This window comes from Phoxinus phoxinus (genome assembly GCF_949152265.1).
Source record: "Phoxinus phoxinus genome assembly, chromosome: 5".
NCBI classification, from domain to species: Eukaryota; Metazoa; Chordata; class Actinopteri; order Cypriniformes; family Leuciscidae; genus Phoxinus; species Phoxinus phoxinus.
In genome coordinates this window covers 15,384,232-15,403,039 of record NC_136880.1, presented here as the reverse complement: position 1 = coordinate 15,403,039, position 18,808 = coordinate 15,384,232, and the positions used below count along the sequence as shown (strand labels likewise).

The window sequence follows — 18,808 nt, the reverse complement described above, 5'->3', positions numbered from 1 at the left end:
GCTGAAGTGGAGGTTGAATGTGTGGTGCTTGATGAGAAAAACAGACGTAGTGGCCCTGAGTGGCACAATCAAGACTACTGACCTCACTACTCCACGGGAAGACTCAAGGGAATTGAAGTGGAAAACAAGCCCAAGAGATGTCAGTTCACTACAGTGCTGAATGAACACCACACTTGACTAATGGGCCTTAGAAACGATACTCCAAACTCTACGCTAACGTGACATTGAAGGTCCAGAGCTACCCTGGTACTTGACTCAAAGTCAAGAAATCAGTACTAAATACTGAAAAATAAATACAGAATCCAGTAATAAAATATGACTGAAGAAAACATATCTTGTCAACATGAGTTTAAGATATTGACTACACTTATAGGACCTCGTATATTATTACATTATTGTCTTCATGATCTTTCATCAAAATGTAATAACTTGCTCCGCCTCTGAAGTGGCTTTATGCTGACGTCACCTTGGCTGCATGAGCTATTGAATTATGTAATGCAAATTTGTACCCTTTTTAGGGGTACAACAGGTTGTCACTGGGGCACTATCTTTAAAGGAACACCTTTGTGCCTTATTTATGCCTAAAAGAGATATGTTAGTACCCTGGAGTTGTAATGTGAACTCTTGAGGTTATTATTACCAATACTATTTTTTTTTTGCTACAGGTAATATGTACCCTTAGGATAATATTAACAACATTTTAGGTATAAATTAGGTTAAAAGGTGTGCCTTTGAGGGTACTGGCCCTGGGCCAATGACAAGCTATTGTACCCACATTTTTAAGAGTGTATCTAGGCATCACATTCCAGTCACCATATTGGTACAGGATACCCACTCAATCCAATCAATTCAAGATATATAAAGTCAAGAGCTGCCCAATATTTTTTCTTATTGAATATCCAGGTTCTATCGAAAATCCATGACATTATATAAGCAAAATGGGAATGCCATCTGATTTTAAAGGTATTACACCTTTTTCTGCTGGCATCACCAAAAGTAACTTGGCAATAACAGCTTGCTTACAAAAAGGAAACTATGTGGCATGCTGGTCATAGTTTGGGAATTCTGAACTTCAAAATGAAAAAAAAAAGTGAATAAAGTGTGAATAAGTGAAAAGAAAACTTACATATGGAGCTGAATCCAAGCTCTCTGTATTAACCACGACAGGGGGAGGATTTGCCTGCAAGAGAAAACAGTCCAGTTAAGGCATCGATTCCAGCACATTTGTAGTCCATCCCAATTGAACCTGGAACGCGAAGCGTTTAGTAGATGCAGTAAGAAGGAAAAGCTGTGTTAAGCTTGCAGCATTCTACACAGCAAAGGTATATTCACTTACTCTCCACATGATGCTACATTTACCACCACTGGCATTCACACCAGATTAACACAGCACTGCCAGCATACGTACGTACATGGCATTTTATACTGCAGAACATGCAATGCTGAAGCATGAATGCTATTACGAGCCAAAAGTAGCCTAAAATTAAATCCACTCTCTCTCTCTTGCTCGCTCAATCTCTCTGTCTGTCTGTCTTTCTGTGGAGCTTTCCACTTCCTCCGGCTGGTTGACACGCAGATGCTATTAGTCAAGGGGAGCCGTGGTACTTTACCCGACTCTAGGGCCGATAATCCTTCAGCCCCATCAACGAGCAGTGGAATGGCAGGGATCAAGAAAAAATGACCAACAGGAAGAGAGCGAAAAAAAAAGAAGGGAGGGGGGAGTGGGAAAATAGAGAAAGAAAAAAAAAGACCTGTGACGTCGATGGAGAGATGACAGCGGGCTCCGCAGGGACAGTGGAGATTGGGATCACAGGGATTATGAGAGTGGAGGGTGGGACAGCATCTGTCTGCTGAACAATAGCATGGAAGGGGAGAGGTCAGTTCACATATACATACACAACAACACAACAATGCACATCATTGCACAGGAACCAGCCTTGGAGGATGGGTGCGAGTAGGTGTCTGTATGAGAATGTGTGCAAGATTCAAGCAAATCTGAAGGTGGAGGGCGGGGGACGACGTTAGTGATTATTGAAGAATTCAGATGAGGGGAGAATGGAAATGAGCATGAGAATGAGAATACGGCCATAATCCACCCAGTTGCACATGGTACAGTTTCTCCTCACATAATCAACAAAGCCACTGCAAACATGCAAAGTCACTCTAGAGTTCTATTATATATTTATAAATGTCCAGCTTGTTACAAAACTGTAAAGAAAACATGTTCAAAGTAATGGTTCACTCAAATATCTATCCATTCCACCAAAGCATTCACGCTTCAAAAAGTTCATGAAGATATTGTAAAAGTAATCGATATGGATTGAGCGGTTTACTAATAGTCTTTTGATAAGACACGGTCACTTTATATGATTAACAGATTTAATTTGGGCTTCTATTCTCATATAAACATAGATCAACGCACATTCATTGAGCGCATAAAATATGGTAAACGTAAGCCCAAACTTGCTTGCTTGACACACAAGAACAATGAAGTTTGTTCTCGGGCGTCATGCAGGTACATCAGTGCTTCTGCGGGTAAGTGAGGTTTGTTTGCACTTCAAGCAAGTACAGTTGAGCTGCCGTTAACCATATTTGATGTGTGTTGATCAATGTTTATCTGTGAATAAAAGAGAAAATGTAATGTTATCATATGCGCTAGAGAAACAAGCACGCAGCCATCTTCAGAATATTGTCTTTGAACTTCCGTTTGTTCTGTATATCTCTATGGCATCGCTGTCCAGGAGTAATTAGCTGGTGAAGTGGATTTACTTCATGTAAAGTTAACGAAAGTTCTCATGCGGATTGTAAAGTTTAAAGCAGATGTCTTAACAAAAGATTTAAAAAAGAGCCATTGATTCATAAATACGCAAGATCACTGTGGAAATACAGACCGGAAGACAAAAGGGAACGAGCGCAGCGCTGAAAAGGGGCGGGGCTACATAAGGTCTATAAAGCGATTGTGTCTCTTTAGAAGACTTGGATTAAACCGCTCGATTCATATAGGTTCATTTTATAAAGTCTTGTACTTTTTTTAAGTATCAAAAAAAACTTTCAGTAGAGGTGCAGAAATCTCTCAGGTTCTATTAAAAGTACCACAATTTTTGTTTTAAAGATGAATGAAAGTCTTATGGGTTTGGAATGACATGGGGGTGAGTAAATGATTACGACTTAGCCTACTCAATTGTTTACTCATGACACAGCAAAACCGCTAAAAGTTAGAGAGAAAAAAATAGTTTTTCAATACAAAATTTAGATTCAACAATCCCTCGACCCTCACCAGAAATTCCCTGGGATTACATCCATGCTGACCACTGATTACAACAAGAATTGAAAATTTTAAAGTAGCATATGCATATCTACACACATAAATACTCACTTATATGCACAGGGTAAAACAAAACAAAAATTAAGAAATAAAAAAACACTGGTTTGGCATCCATTTAGGGTTTAATAGAGAGAAATATTGTCAATAATAAGGCGTTATTTAGAATGATAAAAATAATCAATGAAGGGTCGCCAGATCCTAAGGAATTGTTTTTCCAATCCTCTTAATCTTTTCAAGGCAAAAACATTATATCTCTGATCCACTGGATGTGAGTGGGTGAAGCAGCCTCTTTCCACTTTAATAGTATTGCTCTAAATTCTAACAAGGAAGAAAAAGCAAGGACTTTACTTTACACATTGATGCTGATAACCATGACTCTTCTGGGGCAACTCCAAATATTGCCACTAGGGGATCTGGCACTAACCTGTGCTGGAGCTGAAAGAGTGTCAAATACAGATAGCCAATAGTGCCCTAATTTAGGGCATGTCCAGAACATATGAACTAGTGAACCCTTAACACACTGACATCAGTTACACATGGGTACATTTTTGACATGAGCTCTATGTACTGCTTTGAACTGAATAAGCGAGTACCGAGCACACACTGATGATGAGTGGACCTGCATGAGGATCTGGTCCCATGTGTCATCAGAGAGTGGTCTGCCAGGATCTTCCTCGGAAAAGTACTCAATTTTATCTAAAGATCGATTTTATCAGATGCCTGACCTGTTTTTACCTTATGTTCAACATCACCACGGGTAATTCCAGTAATCTGCTGACTTTCGTGTAGGGCAATTGCTAAAGGCTCAACGGCTAGAGCGAATAATAAATGGACTTAAAAGGACAGACCTGTCGAGTCCCACAGTACAAATTAAATGGTCTAGAGTACAGACTATTGGTCAGACCGGGCCTAATCCAAATGTATCCAAAACTAAGAAAAGGTACTCCCACTTCACCCTATCAAATGCCTTCTTGGCATCAAGAGAACACACACTTCTGGGGTAGCCTGACATCATTTTTTTCAGCATTTGTCTGCCTTAAAGATTAAATAAACTAATTTAATAATTGATGATCTTCACAATGGACCTGCATCAACACTGAACTTACTTCAGCTGAACTGTAAAGCTGCTTTGAAACCATCTGTATTGTATAAAGCGCTATATAAATAAAGGTGACAACGTTTGCTTAAGCTCTTTTTTAAAGGCCTATTTAAAATATTTGTTGTGCTTATTTATTTAATTCTCAAATAACTATTTAAACATTACTGTAAATAATATAACCAAGTCAACATATGTGGTATTACTTTATCTAACAAATCTTTTTAACAATGAGTCAACTGAGAGCTTACATATCACTCATATAAAGCTTGAATGATCGGGATCGGTAATTGGCTTGGTCATCATGACAAGTAATATGTAGTCGTATTGGCTGCAAAAATCCTGATTGGAGCGTTCCTAGTCAAAGGCATACAAAATAGAATAAAAGTCTCTAAATGCATCATTCATTAGTCAAGTCAAGTCAAGTCATCTTCATTTATATATCGCTATTAACAGTATGGATTGTTTCAAAGCAGCTTTACAGTGATAATAGAAATTAGCGTAACAGTGAAGTTGCGAAGATCATTAGCCCGGGGCCGCCAACACGACACCGTTCCAACAGAAAACCCCCAACGTGCTCTGGCCGCCCATCCACACAAAAAGTTCCTGGTGTCTCGAGAATGCACTCCCCGAAGTAGGCTTGAAGGTGCAAACGATTATCCGTTTTCTCTGCGCAAACCTCAAAAACGCAAACCCGCATTAATTATGCTTTGTTCAGTTGTGACCTCCCTATTATCCAAACAAAGACCACTGATAATTAGTTTTGAGCGGATCCTACGTAGCTGATTAGCCAGTAGTTTTCCAGATTACTCCCCACTTTCACAATAAACACTTCTAGTTCTTATCAAAAGGCTCTCTATTTCATTGGAAGAAAGCAAATCATACTCTGATTTCAGTTTAAAACACTTCGTATACAGGTCCGGTGTAGGATACCTGGCATTTTGTTCATTTAACCTAGAAATCTCATTTGCAAGAAAGATTTGCTTTTCTTTAGAATGTTTTCATTTGTTATTGGCTTAAGAAATAATATGGCCTCTTACATATGCCTTAAGAGCCACCCACACTGTTGAAACGGAGACGTCTGCTGATTTATTGACGCTTAAAAAAAGAAAGGAATTTGATCAGCTTTAAGCTGATCAGGGAGACCAAGTTCTCATGTGCCAAGAGAGGAATATTAAAATGCCAATTTCTCCTAAAAGATGCTATAGTAAAAAAAAAAAAGCCAAGTCAAGAGTTAAAGGAGCATGACCCGATATGGTATGCACAAGACTGAACTCTAGGAATCAAACCATTATTCAGAAAAAAGTAATCAATCGGGGAAAAAGTATGATGAACTCTTGAAAATCCAACAGTTCCATTACAATTATATAAAGGCCATTCTGGTATGATATTATTTGGGACATCTACCCTTGCCTGGAAAGAAGAATAAAATATAAGCCAGCTAAAAGTTTTCCCAATATGTTGGACCTTTAATTAAAAAGGTAGCCCACTTTCACCAGTTGAGACATGCACCTGTAAGAGCTCTATGTGATGTTTGAGTTGGGGGAGGCGCAATGCATGAAAGGGGCGTTTGCAAGGTTGTTTTGAAAATATGCTTTATTTGATTAATTCCGCTAGGTGCCACAAGTGCCGCAGAAACTACATACTTCCCCTTTAAGTACGTTAAAACAGGCATTTAATGGCCAAACATCTGCAGTGAACTTGCATTTGTTTGTGGTCATAGAGTGCTATTAAGACTCTTGCTACTTGTTTACTGAGCTGTGTGACGACAAGCAGAACGATGACTACACATTCATGGGCATGACTGTAACACTATGACAGTGCAGATGTCCACGTCATTATTTGACATCCAGCCTGGGGAATGGCTTGGAGGAGTTGGACTTACTCGGACATAACACTCACAGTCCCCCAACTGAGATCACAGGCGATTCTCAGCCACTGATGTACAATATGCACAGATTTCACAATTAACTCTGTATCCATCTACAAAGAAAGTTTTGAAGGCATTTCACGCAGTCAGAAATTAAAGTCTCTATATAGGAACACAATGTGTTTTCATTTTCATCCATTTTGCCACAGAAAACAGTTTGGAATGGCCGTACCAGTCTAAAATAATCTGAATATAAACACTTATTATAGGTTTACCCTAGTGATTCAGGATAAGACAAAAACACGGTTTGGAAAATGGATTCATGATGTACTTGCTTATATCAATTTAGTCAAATTTGAAAAAAAAAAAAAAAAGATTACGGACTGCAGCTAGGATAGTAGATTTGAACTATGCAACTATTAGAACCATTACTTTTCATTGTTAAAATTTTGATTTATGTATCATAAACACAATTCATGAGTTGTTCACAGTTGTTGTAAATTATTTTAATCGATTTGCAGAGTCATACATACATTTTAATTTTACAAGTCAATTCGACAATTAAACATTTACTCAAACATTAGCCTCAAATTTACTAAAACATCAGTTTTTATTTTATTTTACTGTGAGATGGACAATTAAGAATCAAATCACTGAGTATCTGAAATTAGTGAGGGTTCTCCAGTAAAGTGCAGATATAATGTGTAAGAAAACACCATAACAAGACATTTAAGATTATTTACAAGTCAATATTTTTACAAATAACTGGAATGAAATTTCAAAAATATACTGATATGAATATTTTTCTATTAATCTATTAGTCTGCATTTACATTGCGCGTACTGTATCTATTTTGATATGCCATATTTTTGTCCCATGCTAGCTATCACTGTCAATTGTAATTGAGTGAATCCCGCATTTATATGTAGATGTCACATCCGAAATTTTGCAGCATGTATCATGCATCATGAAAAACAAAACTTTTTTTTAAGGGATTATATACAGTATAACCTCGAAAGCAAGCAAAGACCACCCCTTTACAAAGACTAAAAAGCTGTCAATCTTATTTATTTATTTTTATGATCAAACATTAATTGGCTAATCCCCTGCAGTACAGCTGCAGACCCCCGGTTGAAGACCCTTGCTCAAGTACTGTTCATTTTTAGTTCATGCTAACAATGCAGTTTACAATAAAATCATGGTTTCCACAAAAATATTAAGCAGCATCAATAATACATGTTACTTCATCACCAAATCAGAATATTAGAATGATCACTGAAGGGTCATGTGACAAGCCTAGAGTAATGACTCTGAAAACTCAACTTTGCCAACAAAGAATAAATTACATGTTGATTACATAACATTTTTATTGTATTTTCGATCAAATAAACACAGCCTTGGTTAGCATAAAAACATATATAAATTGTTACACCAAAGTGTCATCCATTACACAATGGCAGTATCACTGTATAAATAACAATGTTAGCATCTTATTCATATTACAGATAAAGAGGAATGTTTAGCAGTGAAACATTTTGTTAAACTTAATCAATATTAATATTTTAATGCATTTTTGTATTGTTTAATTTGTGTAATTGATTAATTTTAGATGCCCACGAGCAGAGTTAAAAGGCACTGTAAAAGGTCAAAAAAGCAAATGCAGACCCAGTATCTAGGGCGGAAACTATAAAGATAACGGTAAGTATATAAGTGTCCACACCAATGAATGTTAACACTGTTCATCCTAAGCATGTACTGCAGTTTTGTTATCTACCATTTTAAATGCTGAAGCTCTTTAAAGCGGAATGGATTCTGATGGTGTGGACTCTACTATTCTTTTATATTTAGAATGATTTTTTTGAACTAGCCTATATCTTAGAATGATTTTTTTTTTTAACTATTATCTTTATCATTATAGTTATCATACTTGGTGTAAACGGGCCTTTAGCAAGGAAAAGAGCAAGGAATTCAGGATTGCGGTTGTCAAAATAATAGCTTCCCAGTATTTTTGAACAGAGAGTTCAAAAGAGACCATTGAGGGGATTCTCCACACAAAAGACTCATCCTCATAACGTCATTCATGTTGGCAAACAAAAAGTATTCATAAATATAGCTGTGCTAGGAGTCATTTTTGGGGGTCAAGCAGGTCAGAAACTAAGTGACAAGCTAAGCAAGCATGGCAGGGATCCTCAGAACCGTAGAATAATAAAATGCTTATTGTTTTTCAACATCTGCTTCTGCCATCATTTACTCAGGAATATTATTGAAAATAATTTAAGGATACAGACTAAGAACAAAAACATTGCAATTAAGGGAACAATGGCAATATTTTGGAAAAATGTCATTCAGAGTAACAAACCATGGTCATTCAGCGTAACAGATATATTTATGTAAAAATTAAACAATATACTTATTCTTACCTGTAATTATTAAAATATATAAAAGAATGTGATCAGACTAAAAATGATTTCCACTTCCTTACAAAAACCTAACAGTTTGAAGGATATTAGCAAAGTATAAAGATTTCAAAATTCTAATGAAGAGGGGGGAAAATAAAAATTAAAACTGCCTTACACATTTATTTTTGTTGATGCATGAAACCCCCTTTTTGTCTCTGACCCATACCGGTATATATATATAGGGTTCGCTTGATTTTAAACCATACTGATGCCACTTTAATTGTTGTGGTGCCTAAACCCCAAACACGCGATCCGCACGGAAACTAAAATTAGGGCTTGTCAATACCATCGACTGGAGTTCCACTTTGGCGTCCCACTATAGACCCCTAATTGTGGGATTAATTGCTCTAAATGAATTTAACATGGAAAAACAACACAACAAACAACAAGAAGCTTGGCGTCGACCTGATGATAACTGACATTTGAAAGGAAAAAAAAAAGGTGCATATATAAAATGCAACAACCCACAAATTTGCTAAGAGAATAAAGCGAATCCGGGGCAGAAAAACTACAAAGAAATGCAGTACCAAACAAGAAAACACTGAGGAGCTGACAAATACCGCATCCAGTGTTGTACAGTAGATTAAAGAGACACGATAGTGAATGAGATACATCAAGATCAACACAAATGTAAGAGAGCACACACCAGCCATGAGTGTAAAGGAGGAACCTAGTTTAATAACACCAAGAAGTAGAAAAGCATCCCGAGTCAATTAAGGTCCAAAGCGTGGAGCTGCTCATCCCTATCCTCTAACTTACCTTATCGAATGACACAGAGGCCCAAAAGGAAGACCTCTCCCCTGGTCCATTCACTTTGGCCGTGCTCTTGGTGGGGCTTTTCTTCACGCTGTCACGCAGATTGAGGAACTTGGTCCTGGACTTTCCTATGTTTAAGGGCAGGGTGCACGAGTTGTAGCAGCCCTCCTGGCTCAGCGTCTGCTTGAGGATGGAGGTGGACGGCGGGTTCTGCCTGAGGTTGACCTGAGCATGAGAGTCGTTCCTCTTCTCACAGCTGTCTGCTCTCCGGATGCCGTACTCATGGCCAGAGTAGAAGGTCGTCATGGTCGGCACGTGGACGAAACGTTAGGAGACGGTGTCAAATTTGAGGAGAACGAGATTGACGTCGAAAAAGCTGCTGTGTTTTGGTGCAGTGCCTTGGCAACAGCGATTGGAGGGAAATTCAGCCCCAGTCTCTCACGCGTTGGTGTGCGCACCGATCCTCTTGCGCGCTCTGTATCTCTCTCATTCACCCTTCCTCTCATCTCTTTGGATTCTCATGCCAATTAGAGAGCTCCAATGGGCAAAGGCATCAGGCGTGGAGGGGCTTTTTCCTGGCATGAATAATCAATGCTGAGCTCCGATTCACATACAAAGCCAGCCTGCTGAACCAGCGCCAACACACAGAGCGACTGTACCCTCACATGAGGGGGATCCATCTAGCAAACAGCTCCTCACCCACATAATTAAGAGTATCTGACCTCCTTGCGTTCCCTGAGTCAGCATGGCGTTTGCGGGGAGCTTTTCTCTGATGTTCTGTGTGATCATAGTCAGGATGAATGAGATAATATGGTTACACTTCACAATAAGGTTTTATTAGTTAACTACATTAGTTAACATGAACTAATAATGAACGGCACTTCTACAGCATTTATTAACCTTTGTTGATTTTAATTTCATACTAATACATTATTAAAATCAAAAGTTGTATTTGTTAACATTAGTTAACATCACTGAGTGAATATGATCAAACAATGAAAAGCCGTATTGTTTAACTAATGTATTGCTCATTGTTAATTAAAACAATGTTAACGAACGAGACCTCATTGTAAAGTGTTCCCGATATTATATATAAAAAAAGTCGACTGTCCATAAATCTTTGTTTACGGTCTGAATTTCAGTTTCATTCAATCAATGTCACTCAATAATAAAAGCATACATATACAACAGAACATAAAAAATAATGTATATTACATATGACCCCTTTTGTGACAGATGGCTTACCATAAGTGTATAGATGCAAAGGATCTTTCCTTTGGGAATATTATGAATAGATAAATGGCCTAGAATAGCTGCGTTGACATGACAACTCGGGCCATTGGATTGGAGGCTGATTTTATAAGTGGATTTGAACTGATGAGTCTGAGTGTGCCAAGCTGTTAACAACCACTGCTTCAGCATTTATAGTACGCATGTCAGCTGGGATGAACTCGAATGCAATGAGCAGGTTAAAGTGCAGTTTAATAAATGTCATGTTACAGTGTCAAACACACAGCACTAGTTTTCCCAGTGAGAATCAGTCTATTTGTAATGTGAAAAGTGCTGAAAAGTTGATAAGTTAACTCTTTGAATGCTTCAAAAAAATATGATAATAATTGTATTAACAGTATAATGGTATTATTAATAATAATACTAATAATGTGCCCCCCTGTAGACCACGGTTTAAGCTTCTTAAACTTTGCTCATTTCAGGTGCAAGTGAGAGATTTAAAACCAACATTTCAAGGATGTGGTCAGGAGGATTCAGATCAAGTTTACAGCAATGCAGTTCCAGCGCCACCTACTGGCCACACAACCAACACAAGGTTCTTGGACAATTTTGCTTGTATGTTCTCTACTAACTAACACATAATACCAACAACTGTAAATTGTAAATGGAAAATACAATTTAGTATTAATCATTATTTTTTAAATGATATTTGAATTTCAATTGAAAACAAAGTATACAGTGTTTTTGCATAATACTTGCATATTCATGCATGTGCAGAGATGTATCTGTTTCTTTTACAATGTATGAGGGGATTCAACTGTTCAATTATCTCTCTGACCTTCAGTTGAACTGCTGCTATAGGTCAAATAATTTTCAGCTGACTACAATCACAAAGGAACAAGAAATTGGGCAAGAAATTCTGCTACCACATGTAGTGGCATTATTTGTGAATTATTAGCATATGCGCCGATTCACAGTGAAATGTAAAGCTCAATAATTCAAGACAACTAATACGATAACTAATAATCACATGGCCTGTCAACTGACAACTAAAACTGTCCTGGCCACAGCATTGCAAACAACAGTATTATAATATAATATGATATATGATATGATATAATATAAAGCATATATATTCTAGAGTTTTGTGTGCTCTAAATTAAACCGCTTACATTTTTAGCAAACTGCTTTTAAAGGTTCATAATCTGGCATTGCAATCAAAGGTCTTGAGACAAACAGCCATAAAAATTATCATCAACAATCTGGGTAAATATAAAATAAAAAAGAAATTATACTAAACAACACTGTTAGCTCAACTGTATATAAAAAAAACACGGCAGAGTGGAAGTAAACACTGAAACACACATGCGTAGCATGTTTATTTGAAAGCGATAACTTGTCATTGAAGCATACGGATTGAAAGCTAACATTATCTCTTGATGTCTGTGTCCTGAGGCGCCTCCGAACTTACAGCTTGCAGAACTTACCCGACTCGTGCTTGATATGATGCAGTCAGAGAAGGTATTGAGGTGGCTGAGGGTGGCAAGGACTCGGCGCCAGCGGGACGGGGTCTGTTTCGCAGTCTCCTCAGAGGAACTACGTATGGACCACTGTCTGTGCTTGGGTCCAGATGAACCACCATGGGCCGATTTGGTGCTGCCGCCTCGACTTCCCCTGGGGTACAGAGTGTTTCCACCGAAAATGTAGTTCATCACTGCAAATGCACTATGAATGCACGCCAGTCACTTCTCGGGAGTGTGTCGATGACAAAGACAGGAAAACAAATCTAGTCAAAGTCTAAGAGCATTTCCAAACAACTTCCTTAATTATGAGTGTGGCTTCCTGTGCTGGGCCGTATCAGGAGTTTTCATCAGGACAAAGCCTCGTGACCCTGGATACTCCGTTCCGTTCAAGACTTGGCCAACCAAACAGCAACAACCATCCACCTCTGCTTCGCTTCAGATGCACCACAGAGATTAAATTAGGAGACAGGAAGAAAAGAAGAAAGTAAGTATTCTACGCAAAGCTAGCTGCCTTTTTATCAGCCACAAGAAGCTGGGGAAGCAAACTCAAAGACGGTGATCAGTAGCTGGACGAATTACGAGTTGGCACTACTTTGTTCCAACGAAGCCATCTGTGCAATTCGATGTGCTTCCAAGATACTAAATTTAAAGGCCATTGAATGATTAACAGCTGCCTATCCAAGTCCAATTGGGAATGTCACTCAGCCCAGCCAACAATGCTTCCAAGTCTTAAAAAATTACCCTCAGTTTTTTTTCATAAAGTGAAAACGGGACCCAAAGATGCATCATTCCACAAATAAAGTTCAATCTCCATTCCTTCAAGAAGGCTTTCCCATACCATCAAAAGTGTAGTAGTTGTCAGTACCAAAAAAGGAGATATTTTTTGGGGAAAAAGCCCAAAAAGTAGTATTCTCCAGGTCCGGATCAGTTGCATTACCATTCGCTGTGGATATAGTGCCCGATCTTTAACACCGGTGCTCAGAAGGAACCTCTTCCGTTCAACAGCTCCGTAGATGTGCCACAGGTGTCGGATGAGTTGGCTGATTTTGTCACCAGGCTCTGCCTCCACTCCCTTAGGAGCACAAAGCCATGGCAACTGCTCGCACATCTAAGAGAGCCAGCAGGATTTCCCGTGCAGGCTCCGGTCCCCTGTCTCGCACCAGAAGCCACAGTAAACATGCTCTTCGGCTTCATCTGTTGACATATTCATTAGTGCACTAGAGCCTACAGCAGGGACTGGATGGTACGAAAACATTATCATTCGCGTGTCAACACCATGCTGGCTCAAGCGCTGTGATAGTGTTGCATCCCCTCATGTAATCAGATAAAGCCTTCTGCACATAAACGCCACTGAATTATACTGAAGGATCGGCTTGTCTGGATTTAGCTTTAACTATTGATTCGGAGGGTAAGATGGCATCCCAAACAACAATGCTAAACCACCACCTCCTTCTGAAAAGATTGCCAATAGATATGGCAGGACATCAATAATAAATTCCAAATTATCCCTGAATACACTGTGTGCATGTCTAATGAGATGCCAGCAAACCCCATTTATAGTCGCCTCTCAGAACCGAGCCATCCTGTCACCTTGCTAATTGACAATTAAACCACCATGCTGCAGCACTGAGCAGCACGGGGAATCCACACCAATAATAGTAACACCTTAAGAGTAAAAGAATGAGATAAAAAAGCATGTGTTAGTGCAACTAAAACAGCTACCGTCTGACTCTTTCTATGGCTGGAATGGGCACCTAACGCTGGATATCCGTTTTCAAAGCATCCATAGGCCACACAATGGCAGACAAATTAGGCCAGCTATTGACAGGGTCAGACTGCTGGTCAGCTTCTCAATAGATGTTGATAGCAAAGTCAGAATCCACAAATGATGTATTGGCTATTCCTGTCACCACCTTTTCTCTGTATTCAGTCTCTGATGAAAGCCTGTTGTGTTCAGGGAACATGAAAGAACTGCTGCTGCTGATGACGATCCTGCCCAAAACTAGAACCCATGAATTTACTTTTATACTCAATACATTAATGCACTCAGATGCAACAGATTCAACTATCAAACCACAAACATTATTTACAGGTACCAATCTCAAATATATGTTAGTGTTTGGTCTAATGTAGGTAAAAATATTTGCAGTAATGGAAAATGGGGGGGGGGGGGGGTATTATAAATGGGGGGGGGAAGCTTCCTAATTCATTTTAATGACAAAAAAAACCTTTACAGGGCTCTAGAATAACATTTGAGAGTTCAGCAGATGGTGACACCAGCACCTGATTCGGTAGCACCGCACATGTTATATTAATATTACTGTTTATGTTTTGTCTCTTACAAACATACATTTTGACAGTAGTTTGAGTTGACAGTAGCTTGAACTTGAGTTGGGATGTGGATAAACATTTATTTTTATTAACAAAACAGTAAAATTGTAATAACCTACTTTTTATAAAGTAAAAAGTACATTTTCTGACTGTATTAGCTAGGATTCTACTCATATTAAAATTTGAAAATTAAAATACTATTGGTTTTCCATAGTATCATACATTTGAAGATCACAATAATCACAGTTAAAACCACATATAGCACCTCATTACCAAGGTAAAAAGTATTAGTTGTGGTATTTGTTATGAAAAAACAGTAGGCTAATGACATTTGGTATAAATATAAATGCACAAAAATTGCTATAACTTAACAACAATTATATTCCATTATTCCTTTAATACATGTAATACATTAATACATGTAATGCATGTCTACCTTAATAATAATCAAATTCGATATTAATATACCACACATTTCTGCCACAATACCATGGTTACAGTTAGTGTTCTACAATAAATCCATGGTAAATGTTGGTGATTTGTGGATTGAAAGACCGTTAAACTATATCGTTGTGGCAAAATGTTTCTCCCATTTTCAGCGTCAGTGTTGTTGAGAATGTCAGCGCATTAAACTGACTCTGATGACTCTGCCAAGACTGATCTTTTAACGATGACAAGATACTTCTTAAACTGTAAGATATGTCGGAGCACTGCCAATAAGGCTATGGCATAAATAAATAAATAAATAAAAAGATTTATAAACAAAGTTACCAGTTAATGAAAACAGTCTGCTACAGAATCGAATCGGGAAATCTGTATAGCCCTAAAAGGCACATCCCAATTCTGTGGATATCTGTTGAGTTTCAGTTCTGTGTGTGGATTCCACATTGAACATCCCTAAACATCCAAACACTTGGATTGTTTTGTACCCTTTTTCTAAATTAAACTTTTGGAATGCCAGTTATCTTATATATACACTCACTTCTTTGACCTAAACAATGACCAGTTATCTGTTGGGTTTTAAGGTGCAGGTTACATTATTTAAACGAGTCAAATGTAGAAGCCAATAGCAAAGCAATTGTGTCTTGATAGAGACTCAAAGTAAATACACACAAACAAGCAAACCCATAAATAGACACAACCAAAGCTACCATGGGGATTTAAACATGTAACATGCATTTGATAACAAATTACATGCATCATTTAGCGACTAGGGACCATAACAGTAAATCTGACTAGTTAAATGAGCTTAATCTTTCCCGTGTCTCAGCAACCATGATTGTATCAGTGGCAAAGCACCGCTACCATTCACATCTGTAACGTGTGTGTGTGTGTGTGTGTGTGTGTGTGTGTGTGTGTGTGTGTGTGTGTGTGTGTGTGTGTGTGTGTGTGTGTGTGTGTGTGTGTGAGAGACACAGCGAGCACTGCTGCATGACAGAGGCACGCAGGTTGCCAGGCAGCAGAGGGAAGAGATATGTGCTTTCACATTTTCTCATCGAAACACACTGATGTGTGTTTGACATCACACACTCACGCAGGTGACTGCCACAATGTAAACGCAGATCAATGCTCATATTTCACACAACAAAACAAAGGACTTTGCTGTGGCCTTACGAGACAGTCTGTCAATCAGTGCCTTTCAGACTTCGTGACGTGCTAACAAAAAATGACGCTACTCTGCTTTCTCACAATCTAAGGCGTGATTATATGGTCCATTCGGTCTTTTGGGTGAAAACACATATTACTAAGTTCCCACGAATCAGATTAATGCAGTTGCAAATGATGAACAATAAATTGTATACAAGGCAAATCACGTAACTTCTGTCAACATCCAAAACTAAGTTTAAGCATTTATCATCTGCTTTACCAAAAGAATTCACTGCCGTGACTGACACGCAGCTTTTTCTTGTTGCGGAGTTCCAGACCTACCAACAAGTGCAGACGCCGCCTCTTGGTTCTCCTGAGGGTACCCATGATCCGGCGACCCATCTTTTTAGCATACCACACCGAGTTGAGCATTGTGGGCTGAGGCTGGGGTGTGCGTGTGTGGGGTTCACGCTCCGGCAAAATAGAACTGGTTTCCCGACTCTGACCTGCCCCCCCTCCACCTCTTCTTACGCAGGCATCTCAAAGCCAGTTTCTGCACATAGTGCGTGTCGGCGACAAAAACATACGGTGCAGGTACCTACGAAGAGCCGCATGCAGGGAAAGAGAAAAACACCGGCTCCCTGACGCACGTAAACTGCAGCAGAAATAAAGCACTTTACAATCAGTGCAGTCCCCAGTAACGCTACTCGTTTCACCTTCTCTCTCTCCCTTGGTCTCTCTCTCTCGCGCGCTGCTGTGGCTGATGCAGTTCCTGGCACGCTGATGCGATCGCGGCTGTGCAGTGGTGGGATGCGAGCAGATGCAGGTGCCTGCGTTCGTCTCTTCCAGCTCAAAATGAGTCAGCAGGAAGCTGAGAGAGTGAGACTGGGTGCTTGACTTGGCTAGCACTGACTGCGCTCCTCTCTGACTGCCTGAGAGAAATGAGTCCAGAGGTTTGCGATGCAGACAGCACTCTCTGATAAACGGCTGCAGTGTCTCTACGCTGCGTTGTGATAAAAGAGAGGATGATGTTTTCCCCTTCTTCCTCGCATTGCCTTGGAGATGAGGCAGGGCAATATCCTTTCCTGTGCCTATGGAAATTCCCGGGTTGTAGGGGATGGCACTCTGGAACCTTGACCTCTTCGCGTTCGTCGTGCTCGCCTAATGCATTCTTGAACGTGCGATAAAGCCATTCAACTTTGCCTCATGGGAAGATTTATCAGGACTGACGTCACTGACGAGAAATGGGAGGCAGCTCAAGGCTCATGATTTGTATGAGAAAAGTGACTGAAGGACACAGCCTCACCTCAAACCCACACTAATACTGCCTCATTCTTAGAAGCATGTGGCGAAGAAAATGCAGACTGTTTTAGCACTTTCACCTCATATATCCCAAGACCTAGTTTATGTGCAGTCAGAAAAGGAGTAAACCAGGAATTTGCCATCATCATCATCATCATATAAATTGACCATTTCATGCAGTAACCAGGCTTTAATTGGTATCTACAGCACGGAAAAACACTGGCCATGCGCTTTGGAAGCAAAGGTGCTTCCATGCATGACAGCATGCACCACAGATGACGAATGCAACAGCAGAGATATCGCTTCCACATTCATAGACAAACAACTGTTGCATTTGCAACAAGTTGATCATTTAACTAGAACCCACATAGATTATAGCAGGCTCATGCACTAATCAAAATGAAATATTGCTTATACAAACAGGAAGGACCAACGAGAGGTACTGTAATGTACCCTCTAGTGTCAGCATCAAGCCAGTCTGATAAAACGTATGGGACTCCTCACGACACGATGAAAAGCTGCATCGACCAGCCACTCTCATCACATGGAGATGACCGACACCAGAACACACCACTGACAGCCATATGACAAACACAGAATTGGCAAGCCACAGATACTACATCAGAAGCACATAAAGATGCTTGCCAGGTCGGAGGGGTGACTGTTACCTGGACGGTCACAGGACTTTGAGGGTACGGGTTGGAGAGGGGAGTAGTAGGAGTAGTAGGAGACGGAGGACTCTCCTCGTTCACTACAGCGGACGGCCCATCGAAGATGCATTCCAGCGATTCAACCTACAGAGGGGCATTGAACTCAGAGTATTACAATATAAGCTTGACTTCAAATTTGCCTACAATTGTATCATCATGAGACGAGGATAAAGAGAGGACAGACAATAGGACAAAATGAGGAGTAAGGAGGACTTAGAGCTAGTGAGCTGCTCGTCTAGTCATCAGTCTGGGGCATCACATGCATGTTTGAACGTCCTATGATACCCGAAAAAGCAGTCTCTAGGCTGGGCTAGCTCACTAGGTTTTGAGACAAAGCCTAAGAGTCAGCCAACGGAGAATGGTATCACAACTTATGTTGTTGATGGAACACAGACAGACTGCATATCATCACCAGGATGGAAACATTAATCCCAAATGGCAACTATGAGGATCATGCAGACCATACACAAAGATACAAATGTATGCTATAAAACTCAAAGTAAAACAAATGAATATATGAAAAGACTCTTGGGATAGAATGTCAGTCTCAACCATGTCACTCCCACCTCCATGAACACATTCAGTAGCAAACGTATAAATCATCGGTACACATAATGAC

At 39.5% G+C, this 18,808-nt stretch overlaps 1 protein-coding gene across 50 annotated transcripts in view; it reads right to left on the bottom strand.

The window, feature by feature from the left end:
- Nucleotides 1-18,808, bottom strand: part of dlg1b (discs large MAGUK scaffold protein 1b) — a 110,716-nt gene that overhangs the window by 41,555 nt on the left and 50,353 nt on the right. For 16 of the 50 annotated variants that reach the window (XM_079614348.1, XM_079614349.1, XM_079614350.1 and 13 more), the window contains 3 exons: nucleotides 18,148-18,273; nucleotides 1,752-1,850; nucleotides 1,127-1,180 (listed from right to left, as the gene is read on the bottom strand). In XM_079614348.1, coding sequence (XP_079470474.1) covers nucleotides 1,127-1,180; nucleotides 1,752-1,850; nucleotides 18,148-18,273 — 279 coding nt within the window. The remainder of the gene's footprint in view (nucleotides 1-1,126; nucleotides 1,181-1,751; nucleotides 1,851-18,147; nucleotides 18,274-18,808) is intronic. The other 34 variants (XM_079614322.1, XM_079614315.1, XM_079614323.1 and 31 more) reach the window with 5 other exon arrangements.